The 26954-nt window shown below is 37.3% G+C and overlaps 2 protein-coding genes across 3 annotated transcripts in view; one reads left to right on the forward strand and one right to left on the reverse strand.

Moving 5' to 3' along the window:
- The window catches only part of cerk (ceramide kinase), a 30235-nt gene extending 21708 nt beyond the window's left edge, over nucleotides 1–8527 (reverse strand). Inside the window, exon 1 of the mRNA XM_036577362.1 lies at nucleotides 8195–8527. Coding sequence (XP_036433255.1) covers nucleotides 8195–8348 — 154 coding nt within the window. The 5' untranslated portion in view covers nucleotides 8349–8527. The remainder of the gene's footprint in view (nucleotides 1–8194) is intronic.
- A 2055-nt stretch (nucleotides 8528–10582) lies between these two features.
- tbc1d22a (TBC1 domain family, member 22a) overlaps nucleotides 10583–26954 on the forward strand; it is a 193042-nt gene continuing 176670 nt past the window's right edge. For both annotated transcript variants that reach the window (XM_036577364.1, XM_036577363.1), the window contains exons 1-4: nucleotides 10583–10802; nucleotides 13997–14053; nucleotides 17315–17739; nucleotides 22523–22702. In XM_036577364.1, coding sequence (XP_036433257.1) covers nucleotides 10741–10802; nucleotides 13997–14053; nucleotides 17315–17739; nucleotides 22523–22702 — 724 coding nt within the window. In that variant the 5' untranslated portion in view covers nucleotides 10583–10740. The remainder of the gene's footprint in view (nucleotides 10803–13996; nucleotides 14054–17314; nucleotides 17740–22522; nucleotides 22703–26954) is intronic.

Below are 26954 nucleotides of genomic sequence, written 5' to 3' on the forward strand. Positions count from 1 at the left end.
GAGAAAAAAATAAAGCAGGCTAATATAAGTCGGCCGCTAAGAAAAGAAATCAGGCTATATTTGTGTTGTAGATATTGTGACCCCTGGTTCCTAACGGCACCACTATAAAGTAATCCGACTAAGTTTTTCTACAATGAACCATTTCGCATCAAACCACTCTGAATCACTTTGTTTACGCTGCAACAATTCAATTTTTGAAAAATCAGTGGAATTCCCCTTCAAGCCACAGGCCACATATCACTTTAGAATTTACATGAAACTAGAAATGCTTTCATAAAAGATTATATTCTTTCAGTTTTTTTTTGTGCGCTCTGCTGAAGCTGCTCCCGGAGTCAGTGATACAGAGTCATAACAAATAAGGCCTGTAAAGCTGGGTTAGCGGAAATGCCACAAAACAATAGTCGACATTCCAGTGGATTCTAGTTACTGCTTCACACTGCGTTCAGTGGGGTTCATTAACAAATTCAACTCCAGCTGATTCTCTGAGTATCTGGTCTCGAATGGTGGAAAGTTAGAAAGAATATCAGACAAATTGTGGAGAAAAGAAAAAGGAAAGAAAGAGTTGTGATTCAAATATAGGGCTGTCAATACAGGACTGTCACTGTTGATTACAATACTGGAATAATAAACTAGTCTTTCAATTATTTTGATTATTAATCAAGTTATCAGAGTTTTTAAAAAGGCTAAACTATAAAGATGGACTTAACTGGAAAATAAACCATGCATGGCTTTTAAAAGATATTAAAATATTTTACAGGACAAAGGTAAACTAGCAAATCTTTTAAAAAAATGTCATTACAAAAACTTCAGACACATTACGCAGCAAAAAAGCATTTGAATAGGTGTGTCTATCAGGCTCTGTTTTTGAATTTAACATTATCATCATGCAAATCAGAGATTTGTGGTCTGACACACAGACAAATGAAACTAATGAAAGTTGCAGCACATGGCCTTGAGTGAGTACTTCATATGGTGTACGCTTCAAAGTGATGAGAAGATCAGGCCAAATCATCTCAAACTTTTGCCTTCTCCAGCACCAACTTTCTGGGACTCCCTCCTTCACCAGTGAACACAAATATTGGTTAAAAGCAGAAGACAGAGAAAAAAAAAAAGTCACCAGCTATCACGCCACACCAAACAAGTCATTCCATTCAGATGTGAAGGACAAAGAAAAACCTGTTGATCATTTTAACTGCTCTGAAATGTAATGTTTGGCTGGTTGTGCAAGTCTAGCAGCATAAACGCATCACATATACAGCTTTCCAGTAAACAGGAGGATCTGCAGTCATTTCAAAAACATGAATGATAACATAGCGAAAGTTCACATCATAAATCACAACACTTCCTGCTTTGACTTGTGGGAATTGTCAGGAATTATTGGGGCAAAATGTTTTAGAAGGCCTGCTGAGGCAACTACTGTAGCTTTGTACATTCAGCCTTTTATGACAATGATTAATTAAAAGCACTTTGCACCTTTTCCAAAAGCAGCTAAAAAAATGAATGAGCTAAAGATTGCAACACTGCAGCATTATTGGTGTAAAGGGACTTGGCTGTTTTCTGTCATCACTTAGCACAGTTACAATAACAGCAACTGTAATGGAACAGACTACAATGAATTAAGAGTATTTGGACTAGTTCCTCATGTATTTCTTGGACACAGGCTCCAGACAGTGTCCCATGGTGTCTCTTACTGTCAGCAGCCCTGTTCACTATAGAAATATTCTGTTAATTAAAAGCAATACTCCAGTGTTTTGAACCGTTTCAATGTGTCTCAAGGTCGATTACCATGGACAACAATTTTGGTGCATTTCCATGTACTGTAAAACAACACAGATCTCTTTACTTGAAACACCATTATAGCTGAAAGCCAATGAGCAGCTACTGTGACAACAGCCCACTTGTTTATAATATGTGTGTTGAGTCAATAGGTTTTCTCTTCCTTTTCCACATAATGCAATGTTTCTATACAAATGAAATATTTCTTTTCCTTGAACTGTACATTTGAGCCAGGAACCATTTAAGAGCCTGTAGTAAGATGATGTTCACACAAACCAACCACATTCCAAAGTGGAGTCTCCTTTACTTCCAGCATCCAAATTCCTACTTTGCACTTTCTTTTACAAATCAAGCTCTGACTGAAATGGATCCCTATATGTGTTTCAGGGCACGACTACGTACATCTGCCATTTTTCTATTCATGCCGAAATTGATTTTAAGGGGAACTACTATCTTCCACACTGCACTCATAATTTCTAGTAACTTCACTACATCAGCTGAATGAGTACTAAAGTGCACTGAGAGCCTCTTGTTACTAAGTAACAGACAGAGCAACGTTAGCTAACGGTAACGGTGGCTGCCGAGCCACTGAAAAGTAAGGCCCTAATGCTCTAACTGCATGCTGCTCATTACACAGCAAAACCACAGAATGCTAACTATCCAACTGTGTGCTTACTGCAATCACTGAGCAAGAATTAAACGTGTAGACTCGTCACTTTATGTACTTTTATACTGGTCTACGGATAAGAAACCAAATTAAGCCTCTCTCAAACAACTTGTATTGGTTTGTTTACATGACTAGTCAATACTGACAAAGGTTCATACTCAGAAAAAGTCTGAATTTAGTGATTAATTCCCATGTCTTTGCCTCTATTTAGGAAATAAAATAGTTCACCCCTATTCGTATTCGTGGTATATTACACCGAACCACGCCAAAACACGTGTGTCTGAAAGTGAGTGTGCTGCCAAAGATGAATTGTTAACCTCTTATTCTCCAGGGTATATTTTGGTTTGTCCATCTGAATTTACATGACCAAATCATAAGGCAAATTATTCAGTAACTGCATGAAATAAATGTAATATTTATTTATTTATTTATTTGTTTTTGTAAAAGCTCCCCTCAAATTAACAGAACGTGCTTTTTGATCATACACATATTGCTATATGCTTACAATTTACTGCTGAAAGCCAGGAATCTTAGACGCTCTTTGTATTTTTTTATGAAAATAATTTTTACAGAGCAGATCACTGAAGAGATTCCAACAGCCCAGATTTGTGGAAAAATGGGTCGACTTTCAGCAGACAAAAAAAAAGTTCTTCTTCTTCTATTATAAGGGTTTAAAATTACATTACCCATCTATTTGACTGGAAGGAAGACAGTTACAGCTCTTACATGACACCCACCTTTTGAATGCAGCTTATGAAATATGAAAGTTATGAAGAATATGATGAAGTGCTTTTTGGAACCTCCGGTGGTCTCAAAGAGTTGAAGAGGTTAAGGTAGATGTAGCGTGGCTTTATTGCAAACTAGGCTAACTACTCTAGCTGATCCAGAAACAGTGGAAATATATTTCTCTGACAAACTAACATGTTGGCACATCATCCACTGATGAGAAAAGACCCTGTGTAAGACTGTGTTGTACCGATGCTGTACCAGTTGTAGTTTTAGCTCATATCTGTCAACACCTCCTTTACTCATCTGACATGGAAACTATCAATCCCCCAGTTTTTTTGAATAACAGAACATGTTTTCAAATGTATTCCTCTGCTTGCTGCTAAATTATTGTACTACTAATTGTTTTTCCTTTTAACACTGGTGCTATCAGCCAAAAGAGTAAGCCTCCACCTCCAGCTCTTTAACAGTTTTAACCAAAACTTTTATTTTGCCATTTTTTCATTGTTTTTCACTTCCCCACAGTTAACCAACTATCTGTTTATTAGAATGCACATCCCTAATCGTGATATATACCGCATCATGAAGTTGGCTGTCCTAGTTGGACAAAACATCCAATTGCGATTTTCCTGACCAATGCTGTGACCACTTTCTTGTGATTATTTTCTATAAATTGAGGTCCAGGCCCTTTTTTGGCCAAGAAGCCCATCATATCCTCTTTTTCTGGCTGGAGGCTTGAGCACTGAACATAGTGCTCCAGACTGCCAAATTAGCATGTTCATAACAGATGTTTGGTTGCTTCTGTTTGGTCTAACTCACCTACAGGCAGTTTCACAAGGTCCATGTTACTAGGTTAAATTTCCCCACTTAAAAATTAAGACAACATTGTTGGTAAAATAGGCTATAATAAAACTGCAGTTCTTGCAATTTGAAAGTTGTGATTTCAATATAAAAACGACCAATCTTTCAGCCCTATGTGAAGTTGCTAACAATACCCAGCCTTAAATGTCATGGCATCACGATCATCAGGTGTGGTTATGGATACTTCTCAAGCACCTCCTGGGATTCAAGCAGCTTGGAAGACTGAACATAACACCGCTGCAAGCCTAAAATATTCAGTGACAGGAGAGTCTCATCTGTGGTGGTAGTTTGAAAACAAGCTGGCTTTGTTGGCAGCCTGATCCAGGTCTGCGGTTTTGCAGAGACATAAGCCCAGGCTTTCAAGGCAGCCATCGCCGGGGAAACACAAGCCGGAGCAGGCACGTCAGCAGGACGCACATGCAGAGGGAGGGCTTAAGGTCATCACTGACGCTTACATAACACATTAACCTTCCCTGGAGGCTCTCTCAAAGCTGTGTTTGAGCAGCCGCACATATGCCTTTTGGCCCATGCGTAGATTTGGCCTTCACTAAACATTGGCTTAGCATGAAATAGCCCTTCACAAATACTATCTTTTGTGTCCCTTTCTACACTTTGTGTATGCTAGGAGGAGCTCAACATGCCAGGCATTGGGTTAAATTACATAGCGGATGAGCTAAGCACACATTACACCGGGGCTGTCAACACAGATATGATTCAGACTGGCACTGGCTCATGCTAGGCATGAAAATGAACCCCTAAATGCTTAGCCAAAAAACACTACTTCTGCCTTTTAAACTACTCTGTTAATAATCTCTGTTAATAATGTAACTTATCATTGCTATCATCATCAATATGTCCTAACAAATCGCACCAAGTGTTCGTGTCTCAAACTATTTTTCTGAAAAAGCACATTTTGCTTCAGCTTTTGTTACTCTGATGAAACAAAGCAATAATAAGCACTTCCACAGCAGCGCATGGAAAATGCAAGCTATAGGGTAAGGCTACAGGTGGTACTTCATAACTGAATTTCTACAGACAACAATTGTTTGTCTAAATTCAAATTATCGTCCAAGCTTATTCTGTAAACGTGAACATAATGTGAACTGCATCCTGAACTCAAAAACTACTACAGTGTGTCCATCAATAAAGGCAGCTTCTTTAATACAGCGATAAACACAGTAGCTCACAGAACGCTCCAATGACACATGCTGAACCATTTCACTCTGACCAATGTGAACATTTTAATGAGTTAAAGGAGACAACGTCTCTGAATGTATTGCTGGTAAGACTTTAGGACAGCCTGGGTTATGCTTAAGAAAGAAGCCATGGTTAAAAAGGGCTGTTTGCTTTCTATACCTTCCTGTTATGTCAACAAATTAGCATTTGTCAAACGAAAGAGGAAGCACTGGAGAACGCTGAAAAGCATGCAGAAAATAAAGTGGTACATAATACATGTCTCTTTCAAACTGCTCCTCTCTGTAAAAGACTGTTTGCCATAACTGAGAACAAGGTGCTCAGGTCAATGCCTGCATTAAAGTACAGCATTGTACAGCAAGATCCATTACTGAGATATGACAGCATAAATTTCTTTTTATTACCAATATTACTGATGGCCAGAGTAAGCAGGTGTTAAGTGCCTTAATAAGCAGAATGTCACCATCGGATGGCACAGGACAATGTACCCTTTTATGCCCTTTCAAAGGCAATGCTGCGTCAGTCTGAAAGAACCACTTATGCCTTTTATTACTCTGCTATAATCATACCTTTCAACACAGGACAGGAGAATTCATCACCTTACGTTACATGACATCTGATCTGATACTCTTTAGCAGAAAAAGATTTTTAGACATGTGACTTTCCAAGTTTCTAAGAAATTCACAAAAGGCAGGGTGTCTACAGTATCTTTTGCAGTAAGGAAATTTAACTCCGAAGCAGCCTTGCCCTTGAGGAAAAGATCTGTTAAGGCCTCTAGAAAAAGGGCACTACTGCAGGGTGCAGAGAGTCCACTCTATTCTACTCCAGCGCTTCATTGTGAGATTTCAGTAGTGTAAGCTCAGATCACTGGACTTGTAATGTATATTATTAGAGTAGACACTTTTAGACTTGTATGAGACAATTTGGACAAAATCACTGGTGTCAAATTAGCAGCTAACAGTGTTAAAGGAGTCTCCGAAGTACAATGAATGTGTTAGCATAACATTGACTAGAAACAGCAACTGTACTTTAGGTTAATAATACAGACAATCCTGCAGTATTGCGTCACTATGTGAAATTACACAGTTCTAAATGTCTAAAGTTAGAGGTTAATGTTGCATTTCATACACAAAGTAATATTTTTCTGTGCATTGTGAAAGGATCAGCAGTGACCAAATTATAGTGCTTTGTGTTAAAAATGTCTTCTCTAATTATATACTACACGGACTGGTTTGGCTCATGCTTAAAAGTAAGAATTTTTCTAATGCACGCTGTACCGTCCTGCTCTAACATAATGAACCCAAAAACCCTGAAGATTTCTAAGAATTTACAAGAACTTCAAAAAATGAACCCTGTCATTGGAGGGTGGGGGTATGCACAGGATAAACTCCACTTCTCCCTGCCCACTTGCCTCTCATTAGAGGCCTAGTCTTGATCATTGACAGTGGGGTGTATCAACAATGGGGTGAACTAGGATGCATCAGTTATCCAGTATGTATTTTGATACATAGTATTGTGTTGACCTGCACAACTGCCAACTAAGGAATTTTGAGTTTAAAGCCTGGTAGAGGACAGCTGGTGCTTCCACACCTCACACACAATGTCTCATCACATGCAAATCCCTGTCCTTGTGGTGCGTCATGTGCAACAGGGCTAAGGTCTTGTTCAGCTACGTAAGGCCTGGAATTTACCACTACAGTCCACTGTAATGGTGAATGCATGAATAGCAGTATAGTTTCACCAAGCACACCGCAGAAAAGCAGAAGTGAAACTGATATCAGCCACACTTTACAGTACTCCTGTATTATGTTAAGCACCATATGAGTTCTTAGACAATGATTAAAAACTCAAGGCTGAATGGTAATTCATTACGGAAATATTTGGGGAATAAGTACAAAAAAAATCCCTTAATCTCACCCAGGCTCTATTTTTAGTATAGTCAGTTAATGATCCATGAGAACTTATGACTTAGGTCAACCATCTTAGAGGACATTCGACAATATTAATAGCATCAGATCACAACTCAATCCCTCATGATTATCAGTAAGAGTCCTTCTGTCCTTCTAATAGTATTCCATGTCCTTGGATCAGCGTAGTTATGTTCATCTTCATACTTTCTGAACCTGAAAAAAGACTGCTAGCATATAAGGCAGTAAATGCAGATTCATCCTTTCCCAAAAAAATCTACAGCAGTAACTATAAGAAACTATAATATTACTATTGTGCTGCATAATATTCCTGTAGCACTCTTACTGTCTAACTATCATCTACAGTACTTATGTGTAGTATCCTGTAGTAACTAGTAATTGTCAGAATTCGTTAGAAGATTCTTATAGGAATCCTGCTGAAATCCTTGCAGTATTAATTTCTATAGATCTATAGACCTTTTTCATAAGAGCTGCAAGCAGTCAAAATCTTGTTTACAGGTAGGTACCTCTTCTGTTTTCAGGACTAAATCAACAGGCCTCATGTGCAGACATGGCCCGTCTCATAAATGCTTAACAGTCTTGAACACACACCTTCACATTTGTGTAACTCAGAATAAGAATAATTCTGAAACGGTTATTCCTGTCTTAAAATGACGGATTATGAGTTTTCCGTTGAAACGTATTTGACGTAGTATGAGTTTTCCGTTGCACCTTAAACAATGTAGGTTAGGTTAGCAGTTACATTCTGGTGACCGTACATGCCCCAGAACGTAACTGCTGCCACACTATTTAAGGTGGAACGGACAGTTCGAATAAGGAGCCGGCAATTCGAATATTAAGCCAACTTCATTCAGCCTCGTCTTTAAATGCCATGACAATGAAAGTAAGCTACTAAAAACACACGCAGTCTAACAGGATACGAAGTGAAACCCTCAGCCTGCGCATCTGCCGTGTCGGTCTCTTTACATGGAGGACGCTGCATGTATGCGAACAAAGAGAAGGAGGGCGACCTTAAGCAGCCGTTTGGCAGTTTGGAGCTTACCAGCCTTTAGAAGACCGTACACGTTGGCAGCAGCGCGTTTTTTGCTGCTGTCCACCACCTCCCTCCATGAAAGAAAAGAGCTGCTGAGAGTAACATCGCACACTCTGTTTTCCACGCTGAGCTGCGAGCACAACAGCCTTGGCTGCTTCTCCATTTCTTCACCGGGGGAAAAAGCCACCAGCTACGGCCAGTTAAACCCTAGTTATCTGGACGTCATCGTCGAACAGAGCGAATAGGTCTACTTTGGTTCCTCTGCGTTACAAAGACTCTTCGTTACAGCGGTTCTCCTTTCCCCCTTCGGTACTTTACATAGCGGTTTCTTCTTTCCTGAAAAAAAAAGAGGTCGCGCCGGAGCGCGCTTGCGTCATCGCGTAATCCTGCGGTGGGAGGAGCCAAAGGCCATTCAATGGACTCTCAGTGAATTTTGTTTTGATTTATTTTGTGCATTTATTAGATGTGATAGGGATAATTCTGCATCGCTTTGTCTATAATATGTATAAGACAGGCAACTATATATTGTCTAAATTAAAATTAGGTTAAATAATACACACTATGTTCTCAGATATGGACTGACTGAGAGGATGACGATTATTATTATTATAATATTTATAGCGTTTAAAATAGATTATTCGATTAATAAGACAGCTATTCAGGGCATTAATTTCATGTGATAAGGATCATTCTGTATATTTTTGTCTATGATTTATATAAGAGAACAAACTTATATTTTCCCACTTAACTTGGTCCTCAGCTGTCTATGAAAACGGATTAATTACTGTTAGAAAATAAATAAATAAATAAATAAAAACACACACAAAAAGGTCTTAAATAAGGATTGGCTTAGCTTGTCATTATTATTATTATTATTATTATTATTATTATTATTATTATTATAACAATAGTTAAAATAACATACATTAATAAGACAGCTATTTGTATGCTTAGTTTGTGTAATTAAGATCATTCTGGATTTTTTGTCTATTATTTATTTCAATATTTATGACTAAAAGCAGCATGTTATACACTTTCCAAATAATTGTGCACCCAGTTAACCATGTAAGTGTGTGTGATTAAGTATGTGTTTTAAAAAGCTATAATAAACTATACTGTTGTTGTTGTTGTTGTTATAGATGAGTAGTTCACTAATATTTTAGTGCAAGTTGCAGTATAAGACTGTAACATTTACATCATCATCAGACTCATCTTTTTCTTTTATTTATTTCTTATAATTATTTTGATTATTATTATCCACATTATTATTATTATTATTATTATTATTATTATTTATTTTTTTTATCATTACTACCAGTGTCTTTATGGATTGTTGTTAAAAGGACAGGGATTAATTAGGCAGCCAAAAAAAATCACTTGACAAAAATCAATTGTCTCTGATTTCATTAAGTGAAGGCTTTTTTTATTTTCTCGTTTGCATGTACATATTTTTAATATATGACCCAGGACATGGTTTTATCCACTACTCTGTACCAACTGATTTAGCAGAAACATTTATAGAATGTTAATATAGTACATTTGAGAGTGGTGAGTTTGTCCACATGGTTAGCCAAAAAACGTAATTTGAAAGAAATGCAGACTTTAGTCTATTGTGGAAGCCAACATCGAGTTAATATTTGACATATGATTTATTGTACAGTACTTATGATTTAAGTCGAGGAGAAAGGCTAGTACTTAAAGACAAATATAGCCATGATGACGTAACTTTATAATTTGACCTGAAACAAAGGTCACTGCTAACCACAATTTAGTAGGAATCTCATGTGTCATGTTGATATCATGCATTTCTCTGTGATGACAGGAACCAGAAGTCTGAAGCATACAATGCCTTTAAAAGCGTTCTCACGGTAATCATTGTTATCACACAAAATAGTTCCAAATATGTTTCCTGTTGTCTGTTTTATGACAAGTTTTGAGACAAGATTTTGGCCTTACACTAATTTTTAAAGTTCCATTTGTGCCAGAGAGGTACATGCTGGGAGTACTACGGCAAAATAATACCTAAAGAAAATTGACTCTTTTTGGTTTTACCATAAGTTTACCATTATCAACACTACACATGTAACTCAGAAGGTATATGTAAGTTCACTGGCCATTTTGGACAGCAAATAGAATAGTTAAATTTGTGTTGTAGACCTCACAACCCCTGGTTCCTCTCAACATCACTGTAAAGAAATCTAAATCATGAAGTTTCTGTACAAAAAAATATTTCATATTAAACCTTTCGTAATGACTTTTACAGGCATTTTGAGAAGTCAGTGGAACTTCCCCTTTAATGTTAGAGCGCTGTTAGGTTTTAATGAAACAGCAAAAGCCACAGACCCAGTGCAGAACTCACTCCTGATTGGCTTCTATTTGTCACTCCGTCCAATCAGATCGCTGCTTGCTCGCTGTGGGCTGCGCCAACATGGCGGCTTTCTGAGTTTACGAAGAAAAAACTAAGGGTGTAAATAAACATACTGCACACCATTTGCTCAATATACATTATTTTTAGCCCGTCTGCTATTGATGAGCTATCGCACAGACCGGCAAAAATGTCGAGTGACGGCGGTAAAAAGCAATTTTGGAAAAGAAACACAGCGAAGGTGCCTGGCAGGTGAGTGACGTGTTCATGCTAACTAGCTACTTAGCTCGGTTAGCTTCAACCTCTTCATTTCAAGATATGTGCAGAAAATATTATTACAATACATTTGAAAAGTTCGCACTGTCAAGCGCTGTCTGTCATCAGGGCTCAGCTCTTGTGTCTTTTGTTAGGCAGCCGGTCTCGTATTCATATGCACTCTGAAGTTAGCTGGGTAACGTTAGCTAGTCTAACTAGCCTCTGTCTAAGTTGCAAAACCACTGATTTAGCTGCAACAGATATATATTTTTGCTTTCCATGTAACTAAGCCAGTAACAGACTTTCGTCTGTAAGGTTATATGTGAATGACACTGTAATGCACTGTTGTGAGTTACAGTCTTAGTTCCTGTTGGTGGCTAGCAGACCTGAAAGGCCTGTTTTGGATGTAAACTTAAGTAGTACAAAACTGCACAACGTTAGACATAAACACTAAACATTACCACTGCACGGCACTGACATACAGACTTAAAGGGGAATTCCACTGATTTTTCAAAATTTCTGCATTATTCAGTGACTGAGATGTAAACAGGGTTATTCATTGTAGTTTGATGTTAAGTGGTTCATTTGTAGAGAAACTTATTGACTCCAGGGGTCCTGATGTTACAAAGCCAATATAGTCAGTTTATTTACTATCCAAAAACACCAGTATACCTAGACATGTTTTCTATGAGTTTTATATGTAATGCTGGTGATGGTGAGAAAAAAAAAAAAAGTTTTCTTTGGGGACTGTTTTGTCTTAGTCTGCCCTTCTGTATCTTTCCACTATGAATGGATTAAAATGAACAGACTAAAAACATTTTACTCCAAAGACTTTATTAGAAATCTACTTAAAAACATTGTCTCAGAGATCAAGCTGAGTGTTCATAACCAGTTCATATAATAACTTTCTATGAGGCATTAAGCTCCTCAGATGTCTGGTTCCTGTCAGCACCATTGTGAACAGTTCTGATTTGTTTCCTTTCTCTAGAACAAAGCGTTTCACACAAACCCACTCTGAATGATTTATGTTAACCTTTTAGTCATGTAGACATGAAAAATCAGTGGAGTTCCTCTTAAACATGAAGACTGCAAATCTTTCTCCTCTACACAGTTTTTGCTCTTGGAGTCATGGATATTAATGTTGATAGAGGTGCCTGATTTCCGATCAGTAAATAGAGGATGCTTTACAAACTCTTGTTTGTTCCAGTTTCAGATGATACTTACCAGTGAATTAAACACAACTGAGCAAAATGAAAACTGTAAATAGGCTTATTAAAGTACAAAAGTAATTTTTACTGTAAGGGAGTGTTTGTTTTTTCCATTCAGGACCTATACATGAATGCCATATATTTCTCAACACACTGGCCTATAACTGTTGATCTCATAAAGTTCTTGATGTCCTATAATACGTAAATCTGCCTTTTTCATTTTTCTGAATTTGAATTTCATTATTAGCTAATCAAGTAGGGATGCATGATCAAAATCAGCCTGAGATTGGCTGCTTTTTGCTCCAAACAAGCAGTTAAGAGCTGGTTTATTTTTTTATATTGGCAGATCTGTGTTGCAGTTTTATATTGTAAATAATGTTAGCCATGTGCATGTATTTGTGCTGTATTTGAATGCTATGCCTATACAAAATGTCATAGTATAATTAGGCACAACCTATTGTGCTAAGTAGCCAGTTACTTCTTACTTTCAATGTAGCACTTTATTTGATTCATTTTATTCATTTTTCATTTAGTAATTTAAATGCCAATTGACTCATTAAACAGCTAATAATGCTATTTGTATTGTGACATCAGCTGATAGAAAGTACTAGAAATGTGCTAGTGTTCATTTTACCCTTCCTTTCTCTCGCCTTTGGTACAATTGGTCATTCCCTACTTTTAATAGGTCTACAAAATATTGGCTTTCACCACAGGGCTACCAAATGGATTAGAAATTACCTCTCGTGTAGACAGCAATTTGTGACCCTGGGACAAAGTAAATTAGAGCTACTACTGATAACTCAAGGTTTGATCCTCGGACTAGTATTATTTAATATTTATGTTAATGACATTGCCACGTCAATTGTCAATTGCAAAGTACATTTATATGCCCATGACACCATCTAGTACTGCTCAGCTGACTATTTGGTGCAGTGTATTTTACCAGACTCGTTCCAGTGATTGGATCACTCTTTAGGTGCCGAGAGCTTTTACTGAACTGGGAAAATCTGCTTTTAGCTACAGTGCAACAGTGCTGGAGCTCATTACAGGAAACTGTAAAGCTTCACTCGCTAACGTCACATGAACATTTGAAACTCTTAGTCTCTAACCACCTCCACTCAGTCTGTAACTGTTTTATTTGATTTTAATTAACTTTTAATATAATTTTGGTATGTTTTAGTTACTGTTTCACTTTTATTATTCTTTTTCTTATTTTATTATCAACTTTTATTTCTTAGCTAGTGTCAAGTTATTGTTTCCTGTCTTCTATTCCTTGTTTATTTCATAATCATGTTTTATTTATTTTACCCCTATTTGGTCTGTTATTTATTAAGTTATTATATTGTTGCAGTTTTACTGGGTTATTTATTTTTTTGGTATTCAATTTACTGTTATGGTTATTATTAACTTTTTTTTAGCATTCGATTTGTTTTTACAAACCTATTTTTATTTTCAGTTCCTGTGTTCTGAGTTTAAATAAATGTTGATTGATTGCTTTGGGTTACAGAAGGCTAATGTAAATCGGTTAGGAAATTGCCCAACAGCAAATGTTGCTGTAAATAAGTCAGAATCTGAATTGACAGTTAAAAAGTTGTCTATGGTCCATCTATACATTTAACCAATGTAGTTGGCTAGCTAAGTGTTTGGGATATTTGGATTTTAAAAACAACTTGTGCTGATTCATATATGTCATATGGAAATTCATTCTTAACCTTGAAAAATTAAAAAGGTCAACCTTATTAAACTTGAAGTATGTTATAGAGTAAGCACTGTAATATTTTGAACTTAAATGGCTTTCGGGATGCTTGACGTTTGACAGAGAAATATTAGCTACATCAAGTTGTTTATGCTTTTACTCAAGGAAAAGATGTGTCTGTGTTCTCAACCACCGTGTGTTAATCTTCAAAAACTATTCATGCTTACTTGTACATGTATATGCATTTATGCAGTATTCTAACCTTATTTATCCTTTCCTGTTTGCAGTATACAGCATGTTTATGGAGCCCAGCACCCTCCATTTGACCCACTTCTACATGCTAAGTAAGTCAACATGTATATGAATAACTTTATTATTAGTTTTGAACACACTGTCTGTTGGATTGCACATAGCCTTAACAGTGGATGGTGCAAGGATAAATGAGAGTTTCATTAGAGAAAAAGTCTTCATCTGAGGCTTCTTCACAAAGTCTACTTCACATCGGAAGTTGCTGTAATAGTTACATGTAAATCCATGGGTCAGTTAAGATCAATGATCCAAACAGAGCTCTGCACATTTTTACGTTTTTGTTAGGGATGCACAATGACTGGAATCATAGCATTATTAGCAGTTTTTTTTCATACCTGTGCATCCCTAATAGGGCAGATGTGCAATTGCCCTGAGACACCAAATCTCATTCAAACTGAAAACGGCATGCTTTTCTGTTGTTTAATATTTAGTTGATGGTCATAGGAAGTTTTTAATTGTTTTTATTCAGCCGATCGATTATTGATGACTTGTGCTGTGGATGGTTCACATCATCACAATAAAAATACTTTAGGAAAAGATTTTATACATGCCACTAAACAAGATGCTCCTGTAATGGCTTAGGTCAGTGTTTCTCAACCCTGCTCCTGGTGGCCCACTGCCCTGTACTTTTTATTGTTTCCCCTGCTCGCAACACACTTGATCCAGCTAATCAGCTAATTAACAGCTCTTTATTGATTTAAAGTGGTGGGAAATGCACTAAATTATGCAGGGCAGTGGGCCTCTAGGAACAGGGTTGAGAAACACTGGTTTAGTTAATGCAGAACCCACACTTATTTTGAAACAGCGGATTAGCAGGGCTGTAGAGCCTCAAACGCAACCCTGCTTGTTTGTGTGTGCCTCTCCGCCTCTCCACCCAGTTTATTCAAATTGCATCCAGATGCCTAGTTTTATCATTGACAGTGGTTTACATGAAAAATGAGAGATGCTCGGAACAGATTGAAGGCTGTATCAGAGATACAGTTTTCCATGAGCTTGAATGTTCCTTTTTAAATATTTTCCATACTGTGTTGTAATTGTTATCCTTACTGCTCGTATTTCTCATTTGCTCAAAAGCTTACTTCATTTTGTCAGTTAAGTTTACACATTAGGTTTGAGGGAACTGAAAAGAGTCTCTGTTTTTGTACTATACACTCTTAAAAAGGTGGTTCTTTAAGGGTTCTTTAGTAAAGAAAATGGGTTCTTCAGATTGATGGAGAATGTGCTATAGATGGTTCATCTACAGCACATTCTTAAGAACCCTTTTGTCATGCAGAGAACCCTTTAATCATGCAAAGGGTTCTTTGAGTGTTCATGGTTCTATATAGAATCATTTTCAGTGTAATTCATATGCGTATTATTTATTGAAACAATTGCCATTTCTTACATACAAGTTGTACTCAACATTCAGTTAATCAGTTGGCTGATCTAAATGTTTATTTCTTTTTTGCAGAAACAAGTTGTTTCAGTTCCACTTTGGAAAGTTAAATTGTTTTAGTTTGTTGTGTCAGTTTATGGAGTAATTATTATGGAGTCATAGCTGCGTTCCACAGGCGGTGCCCTGATCTTTGTGTTCTTGTTTTGGGTTCCTGACATTTTCAGTCACTTTATCAAAAATTGTCACTGATATCATCAAAGTTATATTTAGCAAGGGTTGACTTTTGTGTGACTGTGCTTACCAAGTGTCTGGATTTACATTCTGGCTGCTTTGAACTTCTTAAATGAAAGTGTTAAATGAGTAACATTTTAAGTGTCTCAGGTTCAGGTCTAGTCAAAGCCAAAAACATTTACATTTCTCAGGATTCTTTTGGGAACAGACACAGTGCTACGGGTGTGAAAATCAAGATTTATGTCAAAAAAAAAACAGAACATTCTTTTAATTAACATTTTCTTGTTTGCCAAGAGGAAGAATGTAGAGAAACCGCAGTAGTCCTTAGAGAATTACATGTCATTTTCCAGTTAAGGTGCAGTTATTTCCAGTGGTAATAAGGTTTTTTGGAGGATAACGAACATAATTAGCATATTGTCATGTAAATGTGGCTCCTGAAATGAAGAAAAGAGGAACTATTTCTCCTGCTTGGGGAGAGCACTGTTCCAAGGTTCTAATGAGATTTTGAGTGTGATATTTGTGGTGATTGTTAAAAGTATTTTCTGTTTTGTACATTGTGAGAAGGCACACAGGTGGATATTTTGATCCACCTTACTTGTTACTTGCTGTTACCTACTTGTTACTTGTCTACTTTTTGCCTGTTTTTACATATTTTTAAGTAGCTTTGCAGAATAGTTTCAGCTTCAGGTGGTATGGACTGTCAGAGATCGATTGCATATGAAGCTTGCCACAGCTTCCAGGATTTTGTCAGTTGCATTCTTATTGGCCATCTGCATGTCCATGTGTTACAGAACATGTAAAATGGCAATGTATTGGTATGTTTCCATTTAAGTATCTCACTCATATGCAATGTTGGGCTCAAAATGAAAAATTCTAATTCAGTACTGCCCTTTTAATTTGCCCTCTGGTATAAGAGTATTGATATTTATTTTATATGAAGAGCTAGAGGTTTATGACTAGCTTTATTTAAGTTAAAATGTACTTCCAGAACTGCGTGGTTGTGCTTAAAGCGACTGTCCAATAATGGTGTTATAATGATAATTAAAATTCACCTGATATGCATTTACAGTGTTTAATAATGCATTTGAAATAGCATTATCAAAGAAAACCAAGCTAGAAAGATGGCATAATTTAAATGTAAAAAGAGAAACAGTGCCTCTCCTCTTTGCATTTACATATTCTTGCCTACTACACCCATTCCATGTCAGAAAGATTTTGAAAATGCACTCGACCTGATTGCATTTTCGTTTTCACACATTTCCTCATGTGAATCATCCTATCAGGGCGTGGTCAACAGACTCTCAGTGGCATTAGAAAATAAGGTGAAACAGAGCAGTGTATCCACTTGTGATATTATATCTTTATACATGACCCACAAAGAATCATTAATTGAACGCTTAATAAGCAAGTTAAAATTATTGTCCATGTGACTTTGGCTGTAATGTGTTTTGTATTTACATTTTGGCTGCAGTAAACTTTGGAAAGCTGTAGATGTGTTAAAACATTTTGGTGGAAGTGTATTAATGTTTCAGTCTTCAGTTTTTAGCTTGTCTGTTGTGCTTGAAGTCTTCTCAGTATTATTCTTGTATTGCCTTCGTTTTTCTCTAACTTTTGAGTATTTGCCTCAGGTGAAAAGATGTTTCACTTGCAGTAGGCCAAATCTGACAGTCTCTCTCTTCCTCCCACTCAGTTTGATCAAAGCTGGAAACAAGCCCCCCTCGACGAGCACGCCAGGCAAGCCGAAAAAAGCCACCACCTTCCAGGAGTTTGAGAGCATCACCAGCGACGCCTGGGACGTTGGAGATGACGACGATGAGCTCCTAGCCATGGCTGCCCAGAACCTAAACATTGAAGTCGTCATGGAGACGGCCAATAAGGTGATAGAGAACCACAGCAAACTTCAGGAGCGAAGGCAGCAGCAGCAGCTGGACGAGGTGTTTGAGCCTGAGGAGAAAGAGGAAGAGGAGGGGCATGAGGAGGATGAAAATGAGCAGGAGGAAGAAGAGGAGGCAGCCGAGACGACAGCAGAACTGTCCTTCAGCACTGAGCGCCTCCCACACAGAGACAGCAGGCTGGTGAAGTCCCACAGCGAAGCGCCCATTGGCTCCCCAAAGGGTCAGTATCCATCAGTTCAGTAGCATGTGCTGGCATCTCAACTTTTATTAATTCACTTAATCTGCCAAAGATAAGAGATAACACTTTATTCATCTCTGCTGGGAAATTTAGGTGTTACAGCAGCATAGGTACAATAAAGGACAACATCCACGACCGTTAAGAAGTTTGGGATTGTAATCATTTCTGTTTTATTCAATAATAACGTACAGTACAAATTGATATAGTACAGGGTCGGCCTGAAGGTTGGTGCACAGACTGCTGGTCAACATAGCAACGCAGACAAGAATCTCGTCTAGCTTGTAGCTAACAACAAGGCAAAGAGAAAGATTTAAGATGAATGTTGATAATTTGTAGATGCATAGACTTATTTGCATTTTAAGCACTCCAGCTGGTTTCCTGATAAGTCAGCTTCTCTTTCACCAGCGTCTTATTCGAACTTTACTGATCCACCTTAATTGGTGCAGCAGTTGCATTCATTTAAGGTGGAATGGGAAGATTAGAAGAAGCTGGTGAATGAGAAGCTGACTTCAAATCAAACATTGAGTGACATTTTACAAGAAACTATTCTACTTTTGAGGAAAAGTTTCCTGCCGGAGATGTGGGAAAAGTGGCTATAGCTGAGCTAAAGCTTAACGTCTGCGTTTTCATTTATATTATAATTTTTAGCCTACACTAGGACATTAGCTAACACATATAAATCTTTTCAGTATAAAGCTGGTTTTACATGGTGTAACATTCATGCGTCCTTAGTTGCGTGAAACCTGCATGAACCTAAGTTGCACTTGGGTTGCATAATGTAATGCATAATACAAGTTTCATGAAATAGTCAAACAGAATGCTGATAACACATCATGTTATGGGTCAGATCATATTTAAAGCGGTCATTTGAATCTCATGAACAAAAGGTCTGGTGTGCGTATGCACGCTTGCTGTTGTGTTGGTGGAGATAGAGACGCTGTCTGAAGCTCAGACACTTATCTGCCTGCAGTGGGGACTGGGGCAGTGATGCTGTCTGCTCCTGCTGTGCACACAAGCACAGAAAGCCCCCCCTTCTATTGCCTCTTTCTATGGCTGAAACCTGTATTCCTCCACAGCTCGGTCTGTCTATCTCCTCTGTTTGGGGACATATCACTGCGATAATGGAGTTCTTGTCTGTTTGTTCTATCCTCACTAGACGTTCATGATACTATGATAAAATCCTGACAATGTTTTCATCCAAAGTCAGCAGTGGTTCTTGTTGTAGACACCATATAGTTTTTCCCAGTGCCTCTCACATTTAAGGCTGTTAATCATGTTGCATATCTGAGAGTTGCAGTAGCACAACTGCTTTTTTTCCATTGCACATATGGCTGAAGGTGACAGTTTTCTTTAGTTCGGTGAATAGCTTGTAAGCCATAGGCTTATAAAACAGTTATTAATTTTGAGACTTATTCACTAAGTGTTATACATTATTAGGGAACTGCTATGAAACTAATATGCATGTTTTGTAGTTATGAGAGTGAGGAACGACCCACATACAGGCTGACAGTTTTGTGCTAGATAATCAGAAAAAAGGAGTATGTTATTAGGGTTTGATATTGCCTATTGCTCAGTCTAACCTTTCATTTTTTGGCCACTAATAATGCAAAGCCTATGACCTGAGTGGTCACTTGCCTTAGAGAGTTTTTATTTTTGCAGTTGAATTTTCACTCCCGCATGAGATCCAGAGCCTGTTTGGTCGGACACGGTACTTAATGTATCAAATCAGATTTTGTCGGAATTCTTCAACTGTAAAGTTATAACTGTGATAGCTAACATGACTGCAAGTGACAGTCTTTCTAGAAAGGGCAAAAATTTTTCACAGCGCTGTATACGTAATTAGACCCATTGTATTTAAAAGCCAGCCAATCGCTGTAGCTTTTTATTTCATTCATATTGTTTAAATATGCACCTGATTTTTTCATTTACAAATATAAAATGCCATTTTAGCCCATTAAAGTGGAAGTAATGTTATTTATGTTGTGTAAATATATTTATATTGTAATATACATCATATTATATTTATATTGAAACTATCCACTAGAAATTACCACTTGGCCCTTTGATCTGTGTTTCATGTGTTCATTTAGCCCACAGTGTTAAAAGGAACGAATAATACAATATAAACCAAAACCAGAAATCGGAATGGGCTGGTGCATCACTAAGGCTACATTCACATTACCAGGCTGAAGTGGCACAAATCCTATTCTGCCTTCATGTGACACAGATCAGATTTTTTTCAGAGCTATGTGGACACACAAATCTGATCTGAGCCACTTCCATATAATCTAATAATGATCTTCATGACGAAGGCTTGTTCTGCCGGTTTAGTCAGGACATAGGTTGTCCCTTACCTACACGAATGTGAACCATCAAGTTAGAAAACTTGGATCTGAGCAAAAAATCTGAATTGAACAATGAGGCTTGTAATGTGAATGTAGCGTAATTGGATACATTTAACAGATTTGTAGGGCAAAGAAGCCCCGTATATTGCTTCCCATTTTTTTGTTTTGTTATTTGCAATTTCTTCCGCCAAAAAAAGCAGTTTAAGCAGTGTTGCGTAAAAGGATCATTTTTGGTAATTGCCAGCTGGTGGCCTGGAACAAAACAGTTATGATTTAAAATAAAAAAAATGCTTTTTGCTGCTGACGGAACAAAACGTATTGAATCTCCGAAAAGGTAACTTTACATGAAGAGGAAAATGTTCTCAACTTTTAATGGAAGTAAATGGCGAAAGAATTATTCCAAGTAATTTTGGACCATTTCTGTTGGTCCATTTATGATAAAATTTTGACACAACCTGAAGGGCAACTGCCTTTTTCAAATTATGCAAAAAATTGAAAAAGCCAAAATTGGAGATACAAGGTTTTGTCCCGACAGCAATGTTTTTTTAGATAATACAACACTGATAGAAAGTCTTTCAACATTGTACCAATCTTCATGAATCAGCAAATGCCATGCATTTTCCTTCCCTACTGTAATATTTTGGTGAGAGAAACACAGAGTCAGAAAGGGTTCAGATGATGGCTGTTTTGTTGTGGGAATGTGAGATGAGGACCTCCCTGACCCCTGAGGCACAGTTACATAATCAAAACCCACAAGACGTTTTTGAGGCAAAAGGTCAAAAGGTAGTACATTTAGTTGAAAGATTACAAGAGAACAAAAAATTTGTTTTTTAAATGATATATGAAGAATCATGCTTAATATGGCCAGAGGCTTGAACTAACAGGATAAAAAATTCTGATGCCTCTGTTTACACAGAGTCTCTGACTGATGTTTTTCTGTAGCACCACTTGTTTGTATGTGACTTCTCAGCTTGACCAGAATGTCTCCAGTTCATTAGAACAGAAGAATGTTATTTATTCATTTAAGCTCATATGATTTGTTATTAGAGCCACTTACACAGTTGGAGTGGAAAGAATGTTTGAGCAGTCAGCTTTCATACTTCAGGAGCAAAATGATGATCATTGCATCTCTATTAGAAGAGATAAAAAAAAGAGATGTTTTCATATGAGCATTCAGACAGAAAATGATTGGTGGAGCATACCTTTCCAACCTCCAACAACTTTAAACTTGCTCTCTCCATTGTAGCAAAAAACCAGACCAGAGTTCAACGCCTCTTTTTCTAATGGAGTACGATAAAATGGCAGCAGCACTGTTCGTATCATGTAAAAGAGTGGAGCGGACAGTGTTTCATTTCTGAAACGGTAAAAGAGATTGAAAACCTGTTGCGCTTATCTGACCTTATCCTTTTAAAATGGGTCAGAATAACAGTCCATCAGATTAAACAGTTTAGTACATGAATAGAATGGGTTGTCCTGGGTGATGTATGCTTTTTAAAGAAGTTATAGTGCTTATGACAGCAGCAGTAATGAGGTCTATGAGAGTCATGGCTAGTTTTCACTGTGTGTAGCACCCTGTGATCATGACCTTGTGGAATACATAACGGTGTTCAAATGTGGGTGGTCATGCCCTCAGTTAAGATCTTATAAAGTAGCCTAGAAAACTTCTTTATACCTTTAGAATCATTTAATTTCTTCTCTATGATGCTGTTTCTGTTGCTACAGCCTGGTGGCACTCAGAGGGTCCTGTGTGCTGACAGCAGCTCTTGCCTCTCTGATTAGCTTATGTGGCCAGAAGAGCAGCCAGGATTCTGATGCTTCTTGTGTGGTCATTAGCCCTTTTAAGTCTAGAGTTGTTTTGCTACACTGAGTCTGATTTTTTTTCATTTGTTTCAGTGTCAGAAATGGCAAAATGTAGGGCTGGCCTGAGCAGAATTTTACAGCCTTCAAATATTCATTCTCAATTCTGCTTTTAAAAACAGTAATAGTTACATTTCTAGCATCTCTTACATTTTACATAATCTAAAACGAGCAGACATATTTAAAGGGGAGATGTGGCAGTATTCAGCCTTTAGCTGACTTTACCTATGTATGACCTTTTTTTTGTAACCTCATGTCATATGTCACTTTTTCTTCTTGCTTTTTAATGACAAAATATTTTGTTTAAAGCAGTCGTGATTGAGCCTTCACCTCTGAAACTGTCAGGAATCCACATGAGTGTTCTTCAGTTCTGGTAAAAGGTTGCTGAAAGACCACACTTCTTAGCACTAAATAAGGAAGCAAATATCAACATAATGAATGAATACTTAAGTATTCAATTTATTCATGCCACCCCTACAAACATGTAAAAGTTTTTTTCTTTTATGCTGTGGGTGAACTAAATTAATTAATGCTTATTATTTTGTTGTGTTTACCTGGTGCAGAGATGATCGGGGAGCGGGCTGCACTACAGAGACAACAATCGCTCCCACATCGGCCAGTCATTCCACTGGTTGCCCGCATGGCAGATCAGAATACGTCCGGCACCCCAGCCATGACGGAGAGAGAGGCCTCCAGACTGGACAAGTTCAGACAGCTCCTGGCAGGCCCTAACACTGATCTTGGTAAGCTGATGGTCTGTGCATGTGGACGCTCTTGAACTATTGTAGTAGCAGCATTAGTCAGATGCTTCAGGCCAAAGAAAAAAACTCAAACATAAGACAACTTTGAGTAATGTAGTCATCTTGTCCACAAAGGGCCGGTATGGTTTTTACTCTAACAAAGCAGGTTTACATTAGAAATTGTTTAAAGACTGAGACCAACTGACCAGCTATAGCTTTGTAGGAATAAAAACCTGCAGTCGCATTGGTCCTTTGTGGATAGAATTGGACACCCATGCAATAATTTAATGGTAAAAGTTGTTGTTATTTTGATGCTATTTACTAAGGATGTGCATGGATATTTGAGTACTGTATTACCTGTTAGAGGGACCAGTATTTGAGTATTGAAGGTGTTAGTGTATTCATTGCATTTCATCAAAGGAAACCGTAGGGCTATATTGAAATTGTGTTAGAAAGTGTGCAATTTTCAAATTGTAAAAGTTGCAATTTTAATTGTGTACTACATTATTCAACATTGTCTTTTGTTTTTTTAGTTAACCTAAAGATGCAGAGCTTGTGAAACGGCTGTCTGGCACGCTACAGTGTTCAGGCCTCAAGCTCAAAAAATGACTGTGCTGATTCTTCTTGGCAAAAAAGCTTAATTTATAGAATATAATCACATTTTAAATCTGTTGCAATATTGGTCAGAAACCCAAGAAGATGGAGAAAATATACAGACAGTAAAACAAAACAAAAAAAAAAGATTTTATTTTTAACAGCACTATGTATTACACTTTGCTACTACAAAACGAAAACACCTTAACGTGAATGCGTTGCCGAGGACACATTGCTAAGGATGTGACTGAGAAGGCAGAGACAGCACTGCTGGCTCTCATACAGATTATTTTGCTCACAAGGCTAACTAACATATGAAGAGTCCTCATCAGCATCCAACATTGTGCTGGTTAGCTCTAGCTCGGCTCATTAGCCCCTCAGAGGCAGCAGCCTCCTTTACTCATTCAAATTTGTGTGTTTTTAGTTTTTTAGCATAAGTCCGTAGTGCCTTCACCTAAAACAGTAAGCCTGCAGCCCGATGTTAATTTCGATAGTTGTTTTGCTTTTTTTAACTAAATAACCACATCCCTGTACTGTTTACTCCAGTGGGGGTCCACTCTGGTCTTAGAGGTCCAGTATCCAGCACTGCAGTAAAATACAGACAATGAAAACAGTGCAGCAAATCTTTTTAATTTGTGTATTTCAAAATAGCCCAGAGTGTGTTTTTTGGTCAAAATGTGTGCATACTTTAATATTAATATAAAACTTTCTTATTATAAGACTTAACATTAATAATAATACTTTCTAATATAATACTTTCTTATTCATTTTCATTGTCCAAATGTTGAATGTGCACCTTCAGATCAGTGCATCATGATTCGTCAAATGACACTTTAATCTTAAAAATACTTAGATAAACGATACCTTGACATCTACACTTCTGCGGAATAGAGTTCATTTTGATTACGTGCTGCACCTCAGAGCATAAAAGTCAAAAGTTTTTCCAAATAAAAGTTAATCATTTAATCACATTTGTATTCACAAATCAAGTAATCACATCCCAGAGAGTTGATGATGAGGCAGGAAGACTGTTAATGAAGCCTTCTAAAGTCATACATGCTGTATGAAATCAGTGCTGTCCATAGGGCCATAGCACATTAGAGAGGAATCTGGTCCTAGATCAGCACTAATGCTTTGAGAAACTTTGTAAATACGATACCAGATGACTTACATTCAGTTCCGCATATAAACTCATCTGGCCTGTTATTTTCCAGTGGTAGCATGTTGAAAAATGGGAAGTCCCAAATCTGTGCCACTGTTTGCCTTTTGAAAACAAGTGACCATTGTTTACCCTCATTACTTTAGTAACAAACCAAAATAAACCGTTGACTAATTGAACATGAGTTCAACTTGATTTAAAAATAGCCTGAACGCTGTCATCTTACACAAGTTCAAAAAGAATTTCATGTTAATAAGTAGCACTAATTTGCTACTTAGTAGTTTTTTTTGACACCTAATAGCAATAATTTGAGCTGATGGAAATTATTGAAATGATTGTTATTGTTATAATTATTGTTCTTGTTATTGTTATACTTATTGTCAGCTTTTACAGTCATATCTTTACATCACTGTAAACAGAACGTGATTTGGGTGCATTTTTATCAGTTGAGTTGATGTAAAGATATATAAATACAAGAAAGCAGAAACACATTTATAGGTCTTACGAAAAAGTTCTGACCGGTGCTATAACATCTTTAGAGGGTAGTTGTGAGTAATGTTTGTTTATTTGAAATGGAGCTGTGTCTGGTGTCAGTTGGGCGCTACTAAGGATCAACAGCGAGGTAGCAATTGGACTAATCAGCTAATTTGGCCACTTTAAGCTTGTGCTTTTAATAATTACAATGAACAAAAAATGACAAATTGTTAATTAAATTTATTTGTATGACAATTGGTCAGCTAAAGTTTCATGGTCATGACGGGCCTAGTCATAATAGAAAATAGTTGAAAGAAGTAAACAAAAATGCACTTTGTACTTGAAAGTAAAACCTGGAAGCAAAATGTTTGTAATTTAGTATTCTTATGTAATTTTCTGCTTACGAAAATGAATAATGAAATGAAATGAGTTGTAATATGGATGCATTTTTTTTTCTAATATATTGGAAAACCTGAAGTTTTATGTTCTCAAAACTTTTTGTTTTGGCTCCAAGCACTGCATTAGATCTGCCTGTTTACAGATGAATTAAGAGAGTGAGTCTCAGAGAAACAACAACACATAAGCTCTGACGTGTTCGTGGCTGGAGTGTTGATTCTGAGCTTTCCGTACACATATACATTTGTGGCTCTGTAAAGATCAATGCGCAATTACACAAGTCTCATCCTACATCAGAAACTTTGGCACTTCATAAAAGTTTCAAGGACTCCAGCTTTGTTCATCCCATCTCCTGCGGTAGCTGTCAGTTTTGTGGGGATAAAAGCTTGTAGGCAGACTGATAATGAATGGAGTTTCAGGTGTAAAGGCAGGGCTCATGTGTGTGTTCTGAATAGCTAGTGCGTAATCTCTTTTGAGTTTCTATCCGCTTTATTCCCCTGCTGAACTTTTTTTAAATGTTATTTTATTATTAATTACTTTCACCGTACTGGAGTTCTTCGGCAGTTCCCTTGGCACTGAGTGCAAACTACAGGGTTTGGTTTTTCCCGATTTTCTTTGAATTTTCGAAACTACAGAAATTCACTCTTCAGAGGCTCAAGTGGGGCTAATGGTCGATTACAGATTACTCACAGGTTATTCTTATGGCTTGCGATTAACTTGCAGACAGTTTCGAGGTGATCTGATGTTTTTCAAATATTTGATGTTTTTCACATATACAAAGTGCCTTCGTTTGTATTCTACATTTAAAAATGTAGAACATGAGTCCTTTAAAAAAAAAGGAGGTTGAGCGTCTTTGGGGCAGGGTAACGCATATAAATTGACAAACAGAAAACATGAGAGTTGATTGTTTTTCAACTTCAATGCGTGGCTTAAAAATATGAAGCCTAGAATTATGCTTTTCCGTCGCAGTGCTGCATAGACGACAGCGAAGTGATGCGTGCTTGAGAGAGTTTGAACACCCCTTAATAAAGTTGGGAGAAAAACTGACTTGACCCAAACCTGACAGATATTTGAGAAATGACATCCAAACCTGGCCAAACTCAACGTAAATTGTCAGGTCCCATCAGGTTCACACAAATTTTTCAAACTCTGATCCGTGCTCTAGTGGTTTTGTTCTTTTTTTCCCTTCTTTAGCAGCGGTAATCAATGAGGAGAAATCGTCTTAATGGAAGGTTAGGTATATCTCATGCATGAAGTCTGCTTAGCTGGCCACCTTTTTCAATCATTGAATGCTCTGTCAGTTTTTCATCAAGGTGAATGAGTATTGGGTGCTCTGTTTTTTCCTGTGCAGCAGATGACTTAGGCTCGATGACTTTTTTTTTCCCTCCAGATCAGAGGCTATTTAGTATGTTTGGCCGAGTGTGAAAACTGTTTTCGAACCTGTGTGTGGACCTGGTTCACTTAAAAACCATGGTTTCCAGTTCACTTCAGAAGAATCCGAGTGCAGTCTACACCGTGTATTAAAACTATTTACTGTAAGTGTGGTTTTAGAATAAAATAATTTGTTCAACTTTTTCTTTTTGACAATCATGTTCAGTAAATGCAAAAAAAAATAAATAAAAATAACATCCT

This window comes from Colossoma macropomum, unplaced genomic scaffold, assembly GCF_904425465.1.
Source record: "Colossoma macropomum unplaced genomic scaffold, Colossoma_macropomum, whole genome shotgun sequence".
NCBI lineage: Eukaryota > Metazoa > Chordata > Actinopteri > Characiformes > Serrasalmidae > Colossoma > Colossoma macropomum.